Source organism: Pelophylax lessonae, assembly GCF_965119305.1.
Source record: "Pelophylax lessonae genome assembly, chromosome: 1".
Taxonomy (NCBI): Eukaryota; Metazoa; Chordata; class Amphibia; order Anura; family Ranidae; genus Pelophylax; species Pelophylax lessonae.
Window position 1 is genome coordinate 479,246,074 of NC_138768.1, and position 22,053 is coordinate 479,268,126.

At 43.6% G+C, this 22,053-nt stretch overlaps 2 protein-coding genes across 5 annotated transcripts in view; one reads left to right on the forward strand and one right to left on the reverse strand.

The window, feature by feature from the left end:
- The window catches only part of LOC309544955 (uncharacterized protein), a gene marked incomplete at its 5' end in the record, with an annotated part of 957,880 nt that overhangs the window by 59,789 nt on the left and 876,038 nt on the right, over window positions 1-22,053 (reverse strand). The window lies entirely within an intron of this gene.
- Window positions 19,754-22,053, forward strand: part of SIRT6 (sirtuin 6) — a 131,015-nt gene continuing 128,715 nt past the window's right edge. For 3 of the 4 annotated variants that reach the window (XM_082273067.1, XM_082273068.1, XM_082273070.1), the window contains exon 1: window positions 19,757-19,885. In XM_082273067.1, the coding sequence (XP_082129193.1) occupies window positions 19,820-19,885 (66 nt within the window). In that variant the 5' untranslated portion in view covers window positions 19,757-19,819. Of the gene's footprint in view, window positions 19,886-22,053 lie in introns of all 4 variants that reach the window. The other variant, XM_082273069.1, reaches the window with a different exon arrangement.

Sequence of the window (22,053 nt, forward strand, 5' to 3'; positions counted from 1 at the left end):
ATCTTGTGATGCCATTCGGGTTGTGTAATGCTCCCGCAGCTTTCCAAAGGTTCATAAACAACATCTTTAGAGACTTACTTGATGTCTGTGTTGTAGTATATCTGGACGATATACTTATCTATTCTCGATCTCTCTCTGAACATATAAAACATGTAAGACTTGTGTTATCCAGATTACTTGCACACAATCTATACGTGAAATTAAAAAAATGCCTATTTCATAAAGAAGAAATATTATTTCTAGGATACATCATATCCAAAACCGGAATTAAGATGGATATGAGCAAGATATCCTGTATTCTGGACTGGCCTATACCAACAACTCGTAAGGCATTACAGCGATTCCTTGGATTTTCAAACTTCTATAGGAAGTTCATCAAGAACTTTTCTGCCATTGTGAGACCTCTCACACAACTGACAAGTATAAAGAAACCATTCAAATGGTCAGAAGAAACAAATCGAGCTTTCTGCTTGTTAAAATCAAGCTTTACTTCTGCTCCCATACTACGCCATCCAGACCCATCCCTCCAATATATTCTGGAGGTAGATGCGTCAAATATGGCAGTAGGAGCAGTTCTCTCCCAATGACCAACAAATACTTCACCACTCCACCCAGTTGCTTTCTTTTCAAAATCATTAAGCAGCCCAGAGGTGAATTACCCAGTGGGTGAAAAGGAGTTGCTTGCCATAAAACTGGCACTGGAGAATTGGCGACATCTACTTGAGGGTACCCGGTTACCAATACTCATATATACAGATCATAAAAACCTTCAATACCTCCAGACTAACAAAACTCTTTCCCACCGGCAGGTACGATGGTCATTATTCTTCCTAAGATTCAACTTCTTAGTGACCTACACGCCTGCAGACAAAAATAAAAAAGCGGATGCGCTATCACGATTAACCGAAGATAACTGCGCTGAAATCCCTTCTATTCCTATAATACCCTATGAACGTATTATTGGGGTTGTTCGTTCCCTGAAGGAAGAGATTTTGCACAGTATAGGATTGGATTCACCTCCACCACAACTAAGTACTGATGCAGAAGGCTTCCTCTACTACAACGACAAACTTTACATAGCCCTACTATGCGCACCAAGATCTTGGAGTTATCACATGATGTGCCCATGGCAGGACATATGGGTATGATGAAAACCCTTAATTTGCTTACTAGGCAGTTTTGGTGGCCTGATATGAAGACGTCTGTACAAAAATTTGTATCTTCATGTGACATCTGTGCAAGGTCCAAAATTGACACTACAAAACCATCTGGTCTACTCTGCAGTCTACCAATACCCCAGGTTCCATGGGAGGTTGTATCCTTAGACTTTATAGTAGAACTACCACCTTCTAAAGGATTTAATACCATTCTAGTGTCAGTGGACCACCTGACAAAGATGGCACATTTCATCGCTATCCGTAGACTACCTTCATCCAAACAAACAGCGGAACTACTGATGAAACATGTGTTCAAGTTACACGGAATACCAAAGACTCTTTTATCAGACCGTGGTTCACAGTTCATCTCCAAATTTTGGCAAGCTCTTTGTCAAATATTACGGATTGAGCGAAAGCTCACTTCTCCCTACCACCCTCAGACCAACGGACAGACTGAAAGAGTCAACCAGTGTATAGAACAATATCTGCGTTGCTACACATCATACCTACAGGATGATTGGGTGGACCTTCTCCCTCTGGCGGAATTTGCTTATAACAACGCAACCCACAGTACTACTAAGCAAAGTCCGTTCTACTTGAACTATGGGTTTCATCCCACACTTCTTCCACCACGCATCCTACCATCAAGTAACCCAGTAGCCTCAGACTATCTTACCCAAATAAAGGACTCTCTGGGTTTACTATCTCACATGCCCACAGCCAACAAAAAAGGTACTACGACCTACGTAGAAGACCTTCTCCTCAGTATGCTATTGGGGACCTCGTTTGGCTATCGACAAGAAATTTAAGATTAAAGATCCCTAGCAAAAAGCTTGGACCTTTATTTCTGGGACCCTTCCCAATTAAGAAACTTATTGGAAAAGCTGCAGTACAGCTCACCTTACCAGCAGATCTCAAGATCCATCCCATCTTCCATGTGTCGCTACTGAAGCCCCATGTTCCTAATCAAGGAATAAGGCCTACCATCTTGCCTCCACCTCCAGTACAAGTTGAAGGCGGAGAAGAATATGTGATTAAGGAGATTTTGGATTCTCGTATCCACAGAGGAAGACTCCAGTATCTCATGAGATGGAAGAACTATGGACCCCAAGACGACACCTGGTTGGATACCACTGATGTTCACGCACCTAGACTTATACGAAGATTTCACTCGAAATACCTGGAGAAACCAGTGCTATAGGCCTTCCGGAGCCGGCCTTAAGGGGGGGGTACTGTAAGATTCTGGTACCTCTGGTACCCTTATTTTCCACTTTTCTTTCAAATATGGCGTTCGCGAACCGCCCCGGCCGATGTTCGTCCATCACTAATCACCATTCTACACACACATACCTACCTCTATCCTGTTATCTCCATCCTGTACACACACCCCTCTACCCTGTCATCTCCATCTTACAGAAACACAGTCGCCTCCATCCTTCACACACACCTCTATCCTGTCATCTCCATTCTGCACACACACACACTCTATCCTGTCATTTCAATCCTGCACACACACATCTTTCCTGTTATCTCCATCCTTCACACACACACACACTGTAAGATTCTGGTACCTCTGGTACCCTTATTTTCCACTTTTCTTTCAAATATGCGTCCCACCTTTCTAATTAGGTGGTACGCATACACCTTTAAGACGGATGACGTCATCGCCGAGCGCCGCAGAGCGGCTATTTCAACCGCCGGCGTTCTCTCTCACATTGTTCGTTCAACCTGCCGTGTGTCCACATGCTTACAAGCTTGCCTTGCTACCGGAACCTACAGCTATTCTCTTTTACTTGGAAACAGACCGGAACCTCGCTACCGATCCCTGTATCTCGCTACTGGATCACTCCCTTACTACTGGACCCTTCTACTACTAACTTACTAGTGATAAGTACCCCACAGGGGAATCCTCCATAACCTTACTTACACTATCTACCTCTGCACATAAGGACTGTTACTATCTATGCATACTAATTCTATCATCTGCACTGTTACATAGATTGCTAGCTCTTGAGACTACTACCATCTATCCTTGCACTGGGTTAGTCTATCCTGTATTTGTCATCTGCTGTCCTTACCACCTATTACCATACTCGATTACTAACCTATCTGCATTCTACCTAACACCATCTAATACTCTCCTGAACATTTCTATCAAGTGCTTACCATCTCTGTCACTGTTCACACCTGTCCCTTCAGCACATCATCTTCATACTATCATATACATCCTATCACTCCAGGAACATCTTATTGAGTGTGTATATCTGTATGCTGAAGCTGACAGGCCCACAGTGATGAGTCTGGAGAGTTGGATCTGGTTATTCAACACATCTCTACATGACTACTGAGTGGAGATTCTGCAGCTGCAAATCCAGCCTACTACAAAAACGCAGGAGTGTTACACACACACACACACAGTCATCTCCATCTTGCACACACATAGTACCGTCATCCTACACACACACAGTCATGTCCATCCTGCACACACACACACACACATGCAGTCATCTCCATCCTACACACATACCTCTATCCCATCATCTCCATCCTGCACACATACACCTACCTCTATCCTGTCCTCTACATCCTGCACACACACTTCTATCCTGTCATCTCCATCCTGCACATACACCTCTATCCTGTCATTTCCATCTTACACACACGCCTCTATCCTGTCATTTCCATCCTGCACACACGCCTCTATCCTGTCATTTCCATCCTGCACACACACCTCTATCCTATAATTTCCATCCTGCACACACGCCTCTATCCTGTCATTTCCATCTTACACACACGCCTCTATGCTGTCATTTCCATCCTGCACACGCGCCTCTATGCTGTCATTTCCATCCTGCACACACGCCTCTATGCTGTCATTTCCATCCTGCACACGCGCCTCTATCCTGTCATTTCCATCCTGCACACGCGCCTCTGTCCTGTCATTTCCATCCTGCACACGCACCTCTATCCTGTCATTTCCATCCTGCACACGCGCCCCTATCCTGTCATTTCCATCCTGCACACACGCCTCTATCCTGTCATTTCCATCCTGCACACACGCCTCTATCCTGTCATTTCCATCCTGCACACGCACCTCTATCATGTCATTTCCATCCTGCACACGCCTCTATCCTGTCATTTCCATCCTGCACACACGCCTCTATCCTGTCATTTCCATCCTGCACACGCCTCTATCCTGTCATTTCCATCCTGCACACGCCTCTATCCTGTCATTTCCATCCTGCACACGCCTCTATCCTGTCATTTCCATCCTGCACACGCGCCTCTATCCTGTCATTTCCATCCTGCACACGCGCCTCTATCCTGTCATTTCCATCCTGCACACGCGCCTCTATGCTGTCATTTCCATCCTGCACACGCGCCTCTATCCTGTCATTTCCATCCTGCACACGCGCCTCTATCCTGTCATTTCCATCCTGCACACGCGCCTCTATCCTGTCATTTCCATCCTGCACACACGCCTCTATCCTGTCATTTCCATCCTGCACACGCGCCTCTATCCTGTCATTTCCATCCTGCACACGCGCCTCTATCCTGTCATTTCCATCCTGCACACGCCTCTATCCTGTCATTTCCATCCTGCACACGCGCCCCTATCCTGTCATTTCCATCCTGCACACGCGCCTCTATCCTGTCATTTCCATCCTGCACACGCGCCTCTATCCTGTCATTTCCATCCTGCACACGCGCCTCTATCCTGTCATTTCCATCCTGCACACGCGCCTCTATCCTGTCATTTCCATCCTGCACACGCGCCTCTATCCTGTCATTTCCATCCTGCACACGCGCCTCTATCCTGTCATTTCCATCCTGCACACGCGCCTCTATCCTGTCATTTCCATCCTGCACACGCGCCTCTATCCTGTCATTTCCATCCTGCACACGCGCCTCTATCCTGTCATTTCCATCCTGCACACGCCTCTATCCTGTCATTTCCATCCTGCACACGCCTCTATCCTGTCATTTCCATCCTGCACACACGCCTCTATCCTGTCATTTCCATCCTGCACACACGCCTCTATCCTGTCATTTCCATCCTGCACACACGCCTCTATCCTGTCATTTCCATCCTGCACACGCCTCTATCCTGTCATTTCCATCCTGCACACGCCTCTATCCTGTCATTTCCATCCTGCACACGCCTCTATCCTGTCATTTCCATCCTGTCATTTCCATCCTGCACACACGCCTCTATCCTGTCATTTCCATCCTGCACACACGCCTCTATCCTGTCATTTCCATCCTGCACACACGCCTCTATCCTGTCATTTCCATCCTGCACACACGCCTCTATCCTGTCATTTCCATCCTGCACACACGCCTCTATCCTGTCATTTCCATCCTGCACACACGCCTCTATCCTGTCATTTCCATCCTGCACACGCCTCTATCCTGTCATTTCCATCCTGCACACACGACTCTATCATGTCATTTCCATCCTGCACACACGCCTCTATCCTGTCATTTCCATCCTGCGCCTGCACACACACACTTCTATCCTGTCATTTGCATCCTGCACACACACATACCTCAATCCTGTCATTTCCATGCTGGACACACAATCACCTCCATCCTGCAAATACACCTCTATTCTGTCATTTCCATCCTACACACACACACCTTCCTCTATTCTGTCATTTCCATCCTACACACACACACCTCTATCCTATAATCTCCATCCTGCGCACACACAAAGTCACCTCCATACTATCATCTCCATCCTGCTCACAAAAACACAGTTATCTCAATCCTGAACACGGGGACATACTAAAAAGAATGAGAGAAAGGAATGCCCATAGACTTTAACATGAAGATGGAATGCCCATAGAGAATAATGGAACAAAATGGAATGCCCATAGACAATAATGGTAAAAAAATTTTTTTCAATTAGCGACGGAACCTTTAGACATATCAAATAAATCTTTAACAAACACACTTTTCAATATCAGTGGCGATGTATAATATTCAGATTAGGTGGGATTATTATTGTTTTTTTTTTTTTTTTTTAATGACAAAGGTGAATGACAGAAGAGAATGCCCATAGAGTATAATGAGAAGAAAAATATGAACTCATTTGCAGGCAAATATGAGAAGCTCAGCAATTAATTCTTTCCCACAGGTATTTCTCAAGTAGAGTAGCAGATTATACGATTGACATTATTTGGGATTATAGCTGTTTTCCAAAGAATGACGTAAAAATGATAGAAGGGAATGCCCATAGAGAATAATGGGAAGCAAGTTGTGACCTGGAGTCAAAACCGTTAGACATATCAAACCAATCTTTGGCAGACATTCTCTCCACGTTCAGAGATTATGTTTGATTTTGAGATGAAGTGGGATTAGCATTGTTTTCTATGGAATGGCGAGGGTGAATGACAGAAGGGAATGCCCATAGAGTATAATGGGAAGTAAAATATAAACTCATTTGCAGGCAAATCTGAGAGACACAGCAATCTCACCTTTCCCACAGGTGTTCCTCAAGTAGAGTAGCAGATTGTAAGATTTACATTATTTGGGATTATAGCTGTTTTCCAAAGAATGATGTAAAAATGATAGAAAGGAATGCCCATAGAGAATAATGGGAAGCAAGTTGTGACCTGGAGTCAAAACTGTTAAAACATATCAAACCAATCTTTAGCAGACATTCTCTCCACGTTCAGAGATTATGATTATTTTGAAGTGAAGTAGGATTAACATTGTTTTCTATGGAATGGCAAGGGTGAATTACAGAAGGGAATGCCCATAGAGTATAATGGGAAGCAAAATATGAACTCATTTGCAGGCAAATATGAAAAGCTCAGCAATTTATTCTTTCCCACAGGTGTTCCCCAAGTAGAATAGCAGATTGTAAGATTGAAATTATTTGGGATTATAGCTGTTTTCTATGGAATGACAGATACATGATAGAGTGGAATGCCCATAGAGTATAATGGGAAGCAAGTTGTGTCCTGAGTTAGAACCATTACACGTATCTAGGGATGAGCTTCAAATACGAGTCGAGGCTAAGTTCGACTTAAACATCGCTCGTTCGTCGAATGATTAACAAATGTGCTTCTTCACGGGAAATTTGCGTTTCCCATAATGCGCGTGTGCAGCGCATTATGTGTTTGGCCAAAGCATGCACCCTGACCTCATGCTTTGGCCAATCAAATGATCTCTGCCATGATTGGACTAAAGCCAGGCTTGCCTTTAGCCAATCATGGCTCAGGGGCCAAGTTCACGCCCCAAACTACATAAAGGCTGTTCGCGAAGCCGCAGCGTGTAGTGTCATTGTGCAGGCGATGAGACAGGGACAGGCACGCGATTCAGGCAAGGAAAGAGTCGTTTTTTTTGAGTCAGACAGTGCAGAGAGACATTTCTAGCAGTGTAGGGAGGGCGAGGTTCCTGTGTGAGGTAGGGATAGATTGATTTTTTTACATCAGATACCAGTACTGTTTATCGGTCAGTTTCTGCAACATTCTAAAATTTTAGAGATCACTACAGATATCAGCCACAGTAACCTTTGCTCAGTTGTAGGATTTTTCTATAGGGGTGACATAATTGTTGGAATAGAGATCACTACAGATATCAGCCACAGTAACCATTGCTCAGTTGTGTATTTTACTAAAGGGGTCACATACCTGTAGGAATAGAGATCACTACAGATATCAGCCACAGTAACCTTTGCTCAGTTGTGGATTTTTCTATAGGGGTCACATACCTGTGGCAATAGAGATCACTACAGATATCAGCCACAGTAACCTTTGCTCAGTTGTAGATCTTTCTATAGGGATTACATACCTGTGGGAATAGAGATCACTACAGATATCAGCCACAGTAACCTTTGCTCAGTTGTGGATTTTTTTATAGGGATCACATACCTGTGGGAATAGAGATCACTACTGATATCAGCCACAGTATCCTTTGCTCAGTTGTGGATCTTTCTATAGGGATCACAGATCATCCATATATAGGATTATAGATTACATCAGATATCGGTGAAAATAGATATCAGTGTCATTGCGTACATCTATAACCACCACAGCTCATCTATAGGGCTATCAATTACATCATATCAGGTCACTGAGTATCTATTGGTCAGTTGCGTATACCCTATATTGATCTGTATCAACATAATGTCCGAAAGGCCGACAAGCAGAGGCCGACGCTCACAGGCCACGAAAAGAGGGCAAGCAGCCTCTGTGTCGATTGTGAAAAGTGATGGTCACAGTCGACATAGTGCATCCTCTGCAGGCGGGGCACGCCCGTCCTTTATTTTTCGGTGCTGCCAGTGCTATTCATCCACAAGATGTGGAAGAGTTGGTGGAGTGGATCAATAAGCCATCCTCATCCTCCTCTGACACCCACGCTCCCAGTAGTTTGCCTTCCACCGCAACTGCCAAAGCGGCCCATTCCACAGGCTCCTTCTCCACAGCTACTCCTTCAGTTGCCCCACCATCATGCATGGAGGAGTCACCTGAACTATTCGATCATAGTGTCAGTGACATGCTGAAGCATATTGCCAAGTTTGCTCCAGTGACGAGGAGGGAGGGGATGATGAGGTCACTGACTGCACTTGGGTGCCTGACAGGGGAGGAGGATGAACAACTGCAAAGAGGCAGGATGTGCTCCATTGGCCGGCCTAGCAGTAGCCAACCTATTGCGTCACAGCACAGAGCTCCACAGGTGCAGGGTGCAGCAAAATCCCTGCGGACTCCAAAAAGTTAATTAATGTGGGCTTTTTTCAGCACCTGTGCAGTAGACCGCAGCATTGCTGTTTGCAGCATCTGTCTAAAGTGGATCAAGTGCAGCCAGAACACCAGCCGCTTGGGCACCACATGCTTGACAAGGCATATGACTTCCTGCCATGCAGTCCATTGGCAACAGCACCTGAAAGAGGCACCAGATCAAAACAATCATAAATCACCTTGCTCCTCATCTGCAATCTCAAACCCTACTATACCTCATGCCTTCTCAAATACCAGCATTGAGAGGGATGATGGTATAGCAATGAGTGGCACAGAGACTAGCACCCAATCTGCTAGCAGTACACCACCGCTTGATTTGAGCAGCAGGCAAATTTCACTACCCCAGTATTTGAACCGTAGAAAGAAATACTGTCCCAGCCATCCACATGCTCACATGCTATCTTGGCCAAATTGCTAGCATTACATTTGCTGCCTTTTCAGCTGGTAGACTCGGCTCCCTTTCGGGAATTTGTGGAATGTATTGCACCACAGTGGCAGGCCCCAAAAAGGCATTACTTTTCACGTAAGGCCATTCCGGCTCCCTACCGTCATGTGGATTTTGGCCTCGTTGGACAAAGCGGTCAGCAGGTAGGTGCACATTACTGCTGACTCTTGGTCCAGCAGGCATGGACAGGGACGTTACATTTCTTTCACGGCGCACTAGATAACTCTGCTGGCAGCTGGGAAGGATACAGGACAGGGTTCGGGCTTGCAACTTGTTTTGCCACCACGCCTCCAAAAAGCTGGTGCTGGTTCTGCCACATCTGGCTACTTCACCACCACGCCGCCTCTTCCTCCATGGCCTCTTCTGCACAATTCTCCTCTGCAGCACCAGTGCTCCCGAAGCGTTCAAGGGACTACGCAAGCAGTCAGGCTAAAAGATGCCATGCTGTGCTTCAGTTGGTCTGTCTAGGGCAGGGATCCTCAAACTGCGGCCCTCCAGCTGTTGTGGAACTACACATCCCATGAAGCATTGTAAAACTCTGACATTCACAGATATGACTAAGCATGATGGGAATTGTAGTTCCTGAACATCTGGAGGGCCGTAGTTTGAAGACCCCTGGTCTAGGGGATAGGAGTCACACCGGTGCAGAGATTCTGTCAGCTCTGCAAGGGCAGGCTCAGAGATGGTTGACGCCACGGCAGCTTGAGCCAGGAATGGTTGTATGTGATAATGGCACCAACCTTCCCTCCGACAGGGACACTAGACATATGTTCCATGCTTGGCACAGTTTCTGAATCTGGTGGAGCAGCATTTCTTGAGCAGATACCCGGGCTTTCAAGGTCTCCTGAGGCAGGCCAGGAAAGTCTGTGACCATTTCCGCCGTTCGTTCAATGCCAGTGCTCGCTTATCTGACATTCAACAGGAATTCAACCTGCCCGCCAACCGAATCATTTGTGACATGCCCACCAGGTGGAACTCAACGTTGGCAATGCTGCAGCGGCTGCACACACAGCAGAGGGCCATCAATGAGTACCTGTGTGAGTATGGCACAAGGACAGGGTTAGGGAAGCTTGGCTTTTTCTCACCACACCAGTGGCTTTTGATTAAGGATGCATGCATCGTCCTGTCACCGTTTGAGGAGGCCACATGGATGGTGAGCCGGGACGATGCATGCATCAGTGACACTATCCTGCTAGTCTACCTGCTGGAGCACACACTGCGTGGAATCATGGACAGGGCACTTGAGGCAGAACAGCGGCAGGAAGAGGAGGACATATTTTCCTCACAAGGCCCCCTTTATGCAGATATCATTCCTGCAGGGCCACAAAACACACAGGAGGAAGAGGAGGATGAGGATTTCGGCAGCATGGATTTAGAGGAAGAGGATAGGATACAGCAGTCTTCAGGGGATGGTTTTGATTCCCCAGAAACCCCAGGAGTTGTACGTGGTTGGGGAGAGGTTGCTCCTGCTGACAATGTCATCCTTAGTGACCCAGAGGTCTCAGAAGCTTATGCGTCCTCCAACTTACGTTGCATGGGCTCCCTGATTCTGCAAAGCCTGTGAAAGGACCCGAGGATTCGTGCTATCAAGGAGAGGATAATTACTGGTTGGCAACCCTTCTTGATCCATGTTACAAGGGTAAAGTTGCAGAGCCCATCCTGCCTTCGCAGACAGAGCAGAGGATGAAACATCTTGAGGAGGCCTTGAAAAAAAAAATTGTGTACTGCCTTTGCAGAGTGTACCGCCTTTCCAGACACTGGGAGGTAAACATTCTCCGGACGTGTTTCTGAGGCATCGTTCAGTCAAAGGAGGAGCGGTGAAGGCGGCCGGCTGACCGATGCCTTTAAACAGTTCTTTTGTCCTCGCAGCACCCAGGGCTATTAGGTTTAAGCAACCATCGCCAATGTCTTAATCATATGGTGCATGATTGTCTAAGCGCAAGAGCAGACTTGGAGACCTTTCCAGCTGCGCATCCACTGGCTTACTTGGTCTTGAGGATGGACTACTGGCCAGAACTTGCTCAATATGCAATGGAGCTACTGGCCTGTCCTGCTTCCAGCATGCTTTCCGAATGGACGTTCAGTGCCGCTGGAGGTTTTGTGACGGACAAAAGAGTGCATCTGTCCACAGACTCTGTTGATCAGCTGACTTTCATCAAAATGAACCAGTCCTGGATCAACAAGAGCTATCATGCCCCTGATGCTGATGTAACTGATTGAATTTGCTAGGGGTCTGCCATCCCTTGAAGACTGCATATGCTGCCTATCCTATTCCTCTACCTTGATTCTGATAGCTTCCAACAATGTTTTTGTTTTAGGTCACTACCAACCCCCAAGGCCTAATTTATCTGCACTTGTATAACAGGTGCATACAATTTAAATGTTGTATGTCATTTTTAACAGCAGGCCCTGTGCCATGCTAACTGTGAGGGTTTACGGTGTTCAGGCACCACCAACGCCAAAGGCCCAATTTTTGGCACCTGTGTAGTACATACAATTTCAAATTTGTATGGAATTCTTACCAGCAGGTCCCATTCCTGCACCCAGCAAGAGTAACTGCAAAGCCTTAGTTACGGTGTTCAGGCACCACATACAGCAAAGGCCCAATTTTTGGCACTTGTATAGCATATGCGATTTCAAATTTGCATGGAATTCTTACCAGCAGGTCCCATTCCTGAACCCAGCAAGAGTAACTGCGAGGCCTTGTTTACGGGGTTCAGGCACCACATACAGCAAAGGCCCAATTTTTGGCACTTGTATAGCACATGCGATTTCAAATTTGTATGGAATTCTTACCAGCAGGTCCCATTCTTGCACCAAGCAAGAGTAACTGTGAGGCCTTGGTTACAGTGTTCAGGCACCACATACAGCAAAGGCCCAATTTTTTTTTCATTTTTATAGTTTCATTTTAAGCCTCATTAAAATCAGTAAATCAGTGCTCCTTTAAAAATAATAGTTTTTAAAAACTTTTTTTTCATTGCTACATGTTCCTCAGGTCAGGACCCGGACCCCCATTTTTTGGGGCAATAACTTGCATTTAAGCCTTCAAAATGAGGCCGTTAGATTTTCGAGGTTCGAGTCAAATAGACTTCAATGGGGTTTGTTTACTCGAACAAATCTTTCCTCTGTTCGCGGTGTTCTGGTGGGAACCGAACCGGGGGGTGTTCGGCTCATCACTGGACCTGAGAGACAAACACCAGTCCAGATCAAACACTTAGCAATATATTTATATATATTCGTTTATAGTAAATGAGAGTGACTGCAATGTACTTTGTAATATTATGGTATTCACTACAAAGCAACTTAGACTTAATATCCTCAGCTAATAACTGTTACTTCCTTTTTAGCTAGAAGAATCAGTCTAGCTAACTAGCATAAACACTCTAGAACTGGGGGCTCCCTTTAGGATTAACAAATGTAGTCACTACACTAGCAAGGCCTTGCGTTTCTTCGCTGGCAGTTGGAGCTCTTAATCACTTATTTAAGTGGTATTTGTAATCCACAAAGGGGTAGGTGTTATTAGGATCCTAAGGACAGATGTATGTTGTGTACAGTTATGTGTATACTTACAGGTTCCCAGAGATCACCAGCCACTTTCCTGCAACGTCCGTGTCCAGCAGTGATCTTCTTATCCTCTTGCAAGACCGCTCCCTGCAGTACTGTGTCACAGGCAATGATCCAAGCACACTCTGTATCAGGCCGCTCTCTGTCTCTCCAACTTCCACACCGGACCAGTCACCTCTCCATGACACCCGCTGTCCTCCTCAGTCAGGATGCGCTCTCCGCACTTTAGGCCTCACTCTCAGGCCTCTCTCCTGGTCAGTCTTTCTCAGCTGCTCTTCTCCACACACCCGCACTCCACAAGTTCCCCGAAGCAAGAGAAAACACACCTGACTCCGCCTCCAATTTGTCTCTCCTCCCATGATCCTCCGCTGATCCCTTAAAGCTCCCTGGAAGTGTGGTCCAGTCAATCCCTCAATGCATGGTCTCCGCCTTCTTTCAAACTAGATCCCCCATAATCCAGTTCATCACTCCATGGGAGAAATCCATCTTCCTTAATAAGTTCTTAAAGGAACAGCCGAACGTGACCTAAACCGCAACTCAGTACTATGACACAGTAATTCCGGCATGGCTACACTTACAATCTGCTAATTTACTTGAGGAACACCTGTAGCAAAGGTGAAATTACTGAGCTTCCCAGATTTGCCTACAAATGAGTTCATATTTTGCTTCCCATTATACTCTATGGTCATTCCCCTTTGTCATTCCATAGAAAACAATAATCCGATATTATTTCCATTTTATAATCTACTACTCTACTTGAGGAACACCTGTGGGAAAGGTGAAATTGCTGTGCTTCTCAGATTTGCCTGAAATCTAGTTCATATTTTGTTTCCCATTATATTCTATGGGCATTCTCTTCTGTCCTTTACCTTTGTCATTCCATAGAAAGCAATGCTAATCCCACTTCATCTCAATTTTAAACATCACCACTGAACGTGGAGAGTATTTCTGCTAAAGATTGATCTGATATGTCTAATGGTTTTGACTCCAGGTGACATCTTTCTTCCCATTATACTCTATGGGCATTCCTTTCTGTCATTCATCCTTGTCATTCCATAGAAAACAATAATAATCCCGCCTTCATCTCATTTTTAAACATCTCCACTGAAAGTGGAGAATACATCTGCCAATAATTTATTTGGTACGTTGAATGGTTCTGACTCCAGGTCACATCTTGGTTCTGATTATACTCTATGGGTATTCCTTACTGTCATTTATCTGTCATTCCATAGAAAACAGCTATAATCCCAAATAATTTCAATGTTACAATCTACTACTCTACTTGGGGAACACCTGTGGGAAAGGTGAAATTATTGTGCTTCTCAGATTTGCCTGAAATCTAGTTCATATTTTGCTTCCCATTATACTCTACGGGCATTCTTTTCTGTCCTTTACCTTTGTCATTCCATAGAAAGCAATGCTAATCCCACTTCATCTCAATTTTAAACATCACCACTGAACGTGGAGAGTATTTCTGCTAAGGAATGATCGGATATGACTAATGGTTTTGACTCTAGGTGAGCTCTTTCTTCCCATTATACTCTATGGGCATTCCCTTCTGTCATTCATCCTTGTCATTCCATAGAAAACAATAATAATCCAGCCTTCATCTCATTATTAAACATCTCCACTGAGAGTGGAGAATGCATCTGCCAATAATTTATTTGGTACGTTGAATGGTTCTGACTCCAGGTCACATCTTGGTTCCCATTATACTCTATGGGTATTCCCTTCTCTCATTCACCCTTTCCATTCCATAAGAAAAGAATGCTAATCCCACTTCACTTCAAAATTAAACATAATCTCTGAACATGGAGTGAATGTCTGCTACAGATTGCTTTGATATGTCTAATGGTTTTGACTCCAGGTCACATCTTGCTTTCCATTATTCTCAATGGGCATTCCATTCTATCATTAATCTGTCATTTACATAGAAAACAGCTAAAATATTAAATAATTTAATCTTAAAAACTGCTACTCTACTTAAGAAATACCTGTGGGAAAGAATAAATTGCCGTGCTTCTCAGATTTGCCTGTAAATGAGTTTATATTTTGCTTCCCATTATACTCTATGGGCATTCCCTTCTGTCATTCACCCTTTACATTCCATAGAATACAATGATAATTCCACTTCACTTCAAAATTAATCATAATCTCTGAATGTGGAGTGAATGTCTGCTAAATATTGCTTTGATATATCTAATGGTTTTGACTCCAGGTCATATCTTGCTTTCCATTATACTCAATGGGCATTCCATTCTATCATTTTTATGTCATTCCTTAGAAAACAGCTATAATCCCAAATAATTTTAATCTTACAAACTGCTACTCTACTTGAGAAATACCTGTGGGAAAGTGACATTGCTGGGTTTCTCAGATTTGCCTGCAAATGAGTTTATATTTTGCTTCCCATTATACTCTATGGGCATTCCCTTCTGTCATTCACCCTTTACGTTCCATAGATAAACAACAATAATCACTCTTAATCTCCCTTTTGAAAATCACCATTGAGTGTGGAGCGAATTTCTACTAAAGATAGTTCTGATATGTCTAATGGTTCTGACTCCAGGTCACACCTTGTTTCCCATTATACTCTATGGGCATTCCTTTCTACCATTTTTATGTCATTCTTTGGAAAAAAGCTATAATCCCAAATAATGTCAATTTTACAATCTGCTACTCTACTTGAGGAACATCTGTGGCAAAGGTGAAATTGCTGTGTCTCTCAGATTTGCCTGCAAATGAGTTTATATTTTGCTTCCCATTATACTCTATGGGCATTCCCTACTGTCATTCATTCTTGTGATTCATAGAACACAAAGCTAATCCCACTTCATCTTAATAATAAATATAACCACTGAACACGGAGAGTATGTCTGCGAAGAATCTATTTGGTTTGTTGAATGGTTTTGACTCCAGGTCCCATCTTGCTTCCCATTATTCTCTATGGGCATCCCTTTCTGTCATTCCTTAGAAAACAGCTATAATGCCAAATAATGTCAATCTTACAGTCTGCTCCTCTACTTTAAGGCACACCTGTGGGAAAGGTGAAATTGCTGTGCTTCTCAGATTTGCCTGAAATCTAGTTCATATTGTGCTTCCCATTTTATTCTATGGGCATTCTCTTCTGTCCTTTACCTTTGTCATTCCATAGAAAGCAATGCTAATCCCACTTCATCTCAATTTTAAACATCACCACTGAACGTGGAGAGTATTTCTGCTAAGGAATGATCGGATATGACTAATGGTTTTGACTCTAGGTGAGCTCTTTCTTCCCATTATACTCTATGGGCATTCCCTTCTGTCATTCATCCTTGTCATTCCATAGAAAACAATAATAATCCAGCCTTCATCTCATTATTAAACATCTCCACTGAGAGTGGAGAATGCATCTGCCAATAATTTATTTGGTACGTTGAATGGTTCTGACTCCAGGTCACATCTTGGTTCCCATTATACTCTATGGGTATTCCCTTCTCTCATTCACCCTTTCCATTCCATAAGAAAAGAATGCTAATCCCACTTCACTTCAAAATTAAACATAATCTCTGAACATGGAGTGAATGTCTGCTACAGATTGCTTTGATATGTCTAATGGTTTTGACTCCAGGTCACATCTTGCTTTCCATTATTCTCAATGGGCATTCCATTCTATCATTAATCTGTCATTTACATAGAAAACAGCTAAAATATTAAATAATTTAATCTTAAAAACTGCTACTCTACTTAAGAAATACCTGTGGGAAAGAATAAATTGCCGTGCTTCTCAGATTTGCCTGTAAATGAGTTTATATTTTGCTTCCCATTATACTCTATGGGCATTCCCTTCTGTCATTCACCCTTTACATTCCATAGAATACAATGATAATTCCACTTCACTTCAAAATTAATCATAATCTCTGAATGTGGAGTGAATGTCTGCTAAATATTGCTTTGATATATCTAATGGTTTTGACTCCAGGTCATATCTTGCTTTCCATTATACTCAATGGGCATTCCATTCTATCATTTTTATGTCATTCCTTAGAAAACAGCTATAATCCCAAATAATTTTAATCTTACAAACTGCTACTCTACTTGAGAAATACCTGTGGGAAAGTGACATTGCTGGGTTTCTCAGATTTGCCTGCAAATGAGTTTATATTTTGCTTCCCATTATACTCTATGGGCATTCCCTTCTGTCATTCACCCTTTACGTTCCATAGATAAACAACAATAATCACTCTTAATCTCCCTTTTGAAAATCACCATTGAGTGTGGAGCGAATTTCTACTAAAGATAGTTCTGATATGTCTAATGGTTCTGACTCCAGGTCACACCTTGTTTCCCATTATACTCTATGGGCATTCCTTTCTACCATTTTTATGTCATTCTTTGGAAAAAAGCTATAATCCCAAATAATGTCAATTTTACAATCTGCTACTCTACTTGAGGAACATCTGTGGCAAAGGTGAAATTGCTGTGTCTCTCAGATTTGCCTGCAAATGAGTTTATATTTTGCTTCCCATTATACTCTATGGGCATTCCCTACTGTCATTCATTCTTGTGATTCATAGAACACAAAGCTAATCCCACTTCATCTTAATAATAAATATAACCACTGAACACGGAGAGTATGTCTGCGAAGAATCTATTTGGTTTGTTGAATGGTTTTGACTCCAGGTCCCATCTTGCTTCCCATTATTCTCTATGGGCATCCCTTTCTGTCATTCCTTAGAAAACAGCTATAATGCCAAATAATGTCAATCTTACAGTCTGCTCCTCTACTTTAAGGCACACCTGTGGGAAAGGTGAAATTGCTGTGCTTCTCAGATTTGCCTGAAATCTAGTTCATATTGTGCTTCCCATTTTATTCTATGGGCATTCTCTTCTGTCCTTCACCCTTGTTATTCCATAGAAAGCAATGCTAATCCCACTTCATCTCAATTTTAAACAACACCACTGAACGTGGAGAGTATTTCTGCTAAGGAATGATCGGATATGTCTAATGTTTTTGACTTCAGGTGACATCTTTCTTCCCATTATACTCTATGGGCATTCCCTTCTGTCATTCATCCTTGTCATTCCATAGAAAACAATAATAATCCCACCTTCATCTCATTATTAAACATCTCCACTGAAAGTGGAGAATACGTCTGCCAATAATTTATTTGGTACGTTGAATGGTTCTGACTCCAGGTCACATCTTGGTTCCCATTATACTCTATGGGCATTCCTTTCTATCATTTATCTGTCATTCCATAGAAAACAGCTATAATCCCAAATAATTTCAATCTTACAATCTACTACTCTACTTGGGGAACACCTGTGGGAAAGGTGAAATTGCTGTGTCTCTCATATTTGCCTGCAAATAAGTTTATATTTGTCTTCCCATTATACTCTATGGGCATTCCCTTCTGTCATTCACCTTTGTCATTAAAAAAAAAAACAATAATAATCCCACCTAATCTGAATATTATACATCTCTACTGATATGGAAAAGTATGTTTCTTAAATATTTATTGTATATGTCTAAAGGTTCTGTCGCTAATTGAATTTTTTTTTACCATTGTTGTCTATGGGCATTCCATTTTGTTCCATTATTCTCTATGGGCATTCCATCTTCATGTTAAAGTCTATGGGCATTCCTTTCTGTCATTCCTTTTAGTATGTCCCCTGATCACACAGTGACAGTCATCTCCATGCTCCCACATTTTCCTATTAAAGTGGAGTTCCACTCTAATTTTATACTTACCTCCATCTTCTCGCTCCGGGTCACCTGAAAAACAAATGGCTAATCGCATTTTTTTTTTTTACTTACCTCGTAGCGAAGAAAATATACTTACCTTACTTCCTTCTTCCTCGGCCGCGGCCTGTCGTCACTTCCTGGCTCTGCAATGATTCCTGGGAGCTGAACGTCATAGCTCCCAGGAATTATTGCGCCTGCACCGGCCCCGACGTCGGTTCCGGGGCGCGCCCGTCATCCCCTTCTAAACAGCTTCTGGGCATGCCCAGAAGCTGTGGAGGGATGACGCGCGCGCCTGGAAGTGACGGCGGGGCCGTTACAGTGCATCGTGGGACCGAAGAAGGCAGAAGAGGACTCCGAAGAGGATCGCGCTGGCTTCAAGCTGCCCACATCTGAGATGGCAGCACTGGACAATACTTTTTCAAGGTAAGTATTTGTCCTAACAGGTAAGTACAACCCGGGACAGATCAGAGGCTAGCCATTGTGGAATGTACTAGCCCTGACTGTCCCGGGGGTATTTAAAAAAAAAAATTCCAGGGTGGAACTCCGCTTTAAACATGACCACATTCTGTGCTATGCAAGTCATCTCAGACGATATTTACCTGCACCCTTTATGGTTTTACACCTCTTGTGTATTTTTAAACCACGATGACTTTTTACTGTGACGCTATTTGCAAGCCTCATTTTTTATTCTTTTCAACCACACCTGCAAAAGATGAATGCCCCACCCCTAATTACCGTTCTGTCCACCTACATAGGCTTTCTCACCGCACAATAAAAAAAAATATCCCTAAAAACTTTTTTCAAATGTTGCCAACTATGCTGTAGACTCGTGCACGACATATGTGCATTGTAAGACAGAAGAGGAACAGTGGGACCAACCACATTATATCACTGACCAAATCCTAAAAAGACCGTTTCATTGTTCGACTACATCAAGTTGGAACTCTTTTGAGGCATTGACTTCTCATGAAAGTTTGTCACATCTAGGCGCTGATTACTAAATTCGAGCGGTATATGTACAATAGTGGTGGTAATGGAGAGTGCGCCCTGCGCAGGTGCCAAAGCTATAACCGGCGGGGCTTATGATGTAACGCGGGAGTAGCAAGTTGGTTGGTTGTGTCATGTACGTCATCATTGTGCGCTTCCTCTGAGTGTAGCCGTCTGGTGGTTTAAAGAGATGTCGGTGAATTATGCAGCCGGTCTGTCCCCGTATGCTAATAAAGGCCAATGCGGTCTTCCTGAGGTAAGAGACATTAACTGCTGCAAGTACGTTGTTATTGTTTCTTGCTTCGTTATTTTCTCTTTCACTGCAAGAGTCAGTTGGGTTTTTTTTTTGTGTTCTGGGTGTAAGAGTAGAATTCTATATGCTGTATTGCAGATCTGTAAACAAACAAAGCTGCAGTTAGTTTCTGTAGTTCATATCACTGATTCTGTCAGTAGCAGCTCCAAACTCTAACATTGTACATTGCACACAGGGCTTGAAAAATGTTGCTTTTCCAGACTTTTATAGTATTATTATAATACAGGTTAGCCTTTATTGCCATGCACACACAGGCGTTTACAGGCTGAAGGAAACAGCACTTTCAATGGAGGAGCTTTTGGGCAGAAAAACCAAAATTAAAGGACACTAAGCACAACTAAATGCTGGACTCTTTAGCGCTTTAATGTTCATTCATTCAGAAATAAATCCTAAATCCAGAAAAAATGAACGTTCTGGCCGGGGGATTCCATGAGCAGTCAAACGCTTGATCTAGTTACATAGGTTTTAAAAAAAAAAAAAAGACAAGTCCATCTAGCTCAACCAATAAAATGCTGTAACACGTCTAAACACACATGCAAAATGCGGCTTTGGGCACATTCTGTTTCAACCGCTTCCTACCTTGGCCACTACATTTAAAAAGCTGGGCACGACAAGCGTTGATCGGGGGGGGGGGGGGGGACATACTCATATGTCCTCCCAGATCAGGTGTGCGATCCTGCGTGGAGAGAGTGGAACACTGATCTGAGTACTGAGCTGTGACCAATTGCAGTGATCGCATGTCCAGTAGTAAACATGGCTGCCATTCAGAACTACTGTGAGTGGTCACAGTGATCACATGGTCAGGCCCTGCCGCTCTGTACCATGTGATGGCTGCAGCTTATTCACAGCTTATCACAGTAGTTCTCAATGGCTGCAGGAATGCCGAGAACTGTCAGAAACATGATAGCTGTATAGGCAATCCTAATGCAAAAAAAAAAAATAATAATCCCGATCACTTCCCTAGAGTAGTGCAGCGTCACTATGGTAGCACTGCTCAGGTGACAGGATATTAACAAAATGTTTAAAAATGTGTGTATATGTTTATGTGCATGTGTGTGTATGTATGTTTAAAAATGTGTGTGTGTGTAATATGTATGTATGTTATATATACAAAGGTATTGGGGTGCCTGCCTTTACATGAACTTTAATGGCATCCCAGTCTTAGTCTGTAGAGCTCAATATTGAGTTGGCTTTAGGTTTAGTATGTGTCTGTCTATGGGAATGTTTGACCATTTTTCTCTTCGGAACTGGTATGGATTGGGAGGGGAACCCCATGCTAAAATAAAAAAAATTGCGTGGGGTCCCCCCAATCCATACCAGACCTGTATCTGAGCATGTAGCCCTGCAGGCCAGGAAAGGGAGGGGACGAGCACTCCCCCCCCCGACCTGTATCAGGCCACGTGCCATCAACATGGGGTTGCTCTGCTGCCCCCACCCCAAAGCACTTTGTCCCCATGTTGATAGGGACAAGGGCCTCTTCCCAAAACCCCAGGCTGTGGGGCTCTGCAGGCGGGGAGCTTATCACATTGAACCCCTACTCATTCACCCAAAAAAAGTGTCATTTAGAAAAAAAAAACTCACAAACGCAGTTCCTTCCCTTTATTAAAAAATGTCCCCCAATGTAGAGCCATTGTCAATTACGCCGCCTGCCAGTCCCCAAAAAAAAAAAAAAAAAAAAAAAAAAAACTGCATTTGTCTGTCCATTCCTCTAACATTTATTAAATAGGTAAGGGGCAGGAACACCAGGTGACCTCACTTTGTGGCCCTACCCCCTTGTCACCGCCTGGTGCATGCTTACCTATTTAGACAGAGGAGCGGCCAGTTGTCGGTTAGCCATTGATGAGTGCAGATTTTTTTTTTTCTTTGGGTCCTGCATGTGATGTGGTGTGATTGACACTGGATTTGCATGGGGGGGGGACATTATTTTTGGACTTTTAATAAAGTAATTGTCAAATTCTTTTTTTCTTTTTTTTTTTTTTTTTTTGGGTTAAATGAGCAGGAGTACAATGTAGCCCATACTCCTTCACAAAGGAGGGGGAGGAGGGGTCTGGGGATCCCATTGTTAAAAGGGGCTTCCAGATTTTGATAAGCCCCCGCCCGCAGACCCCTGC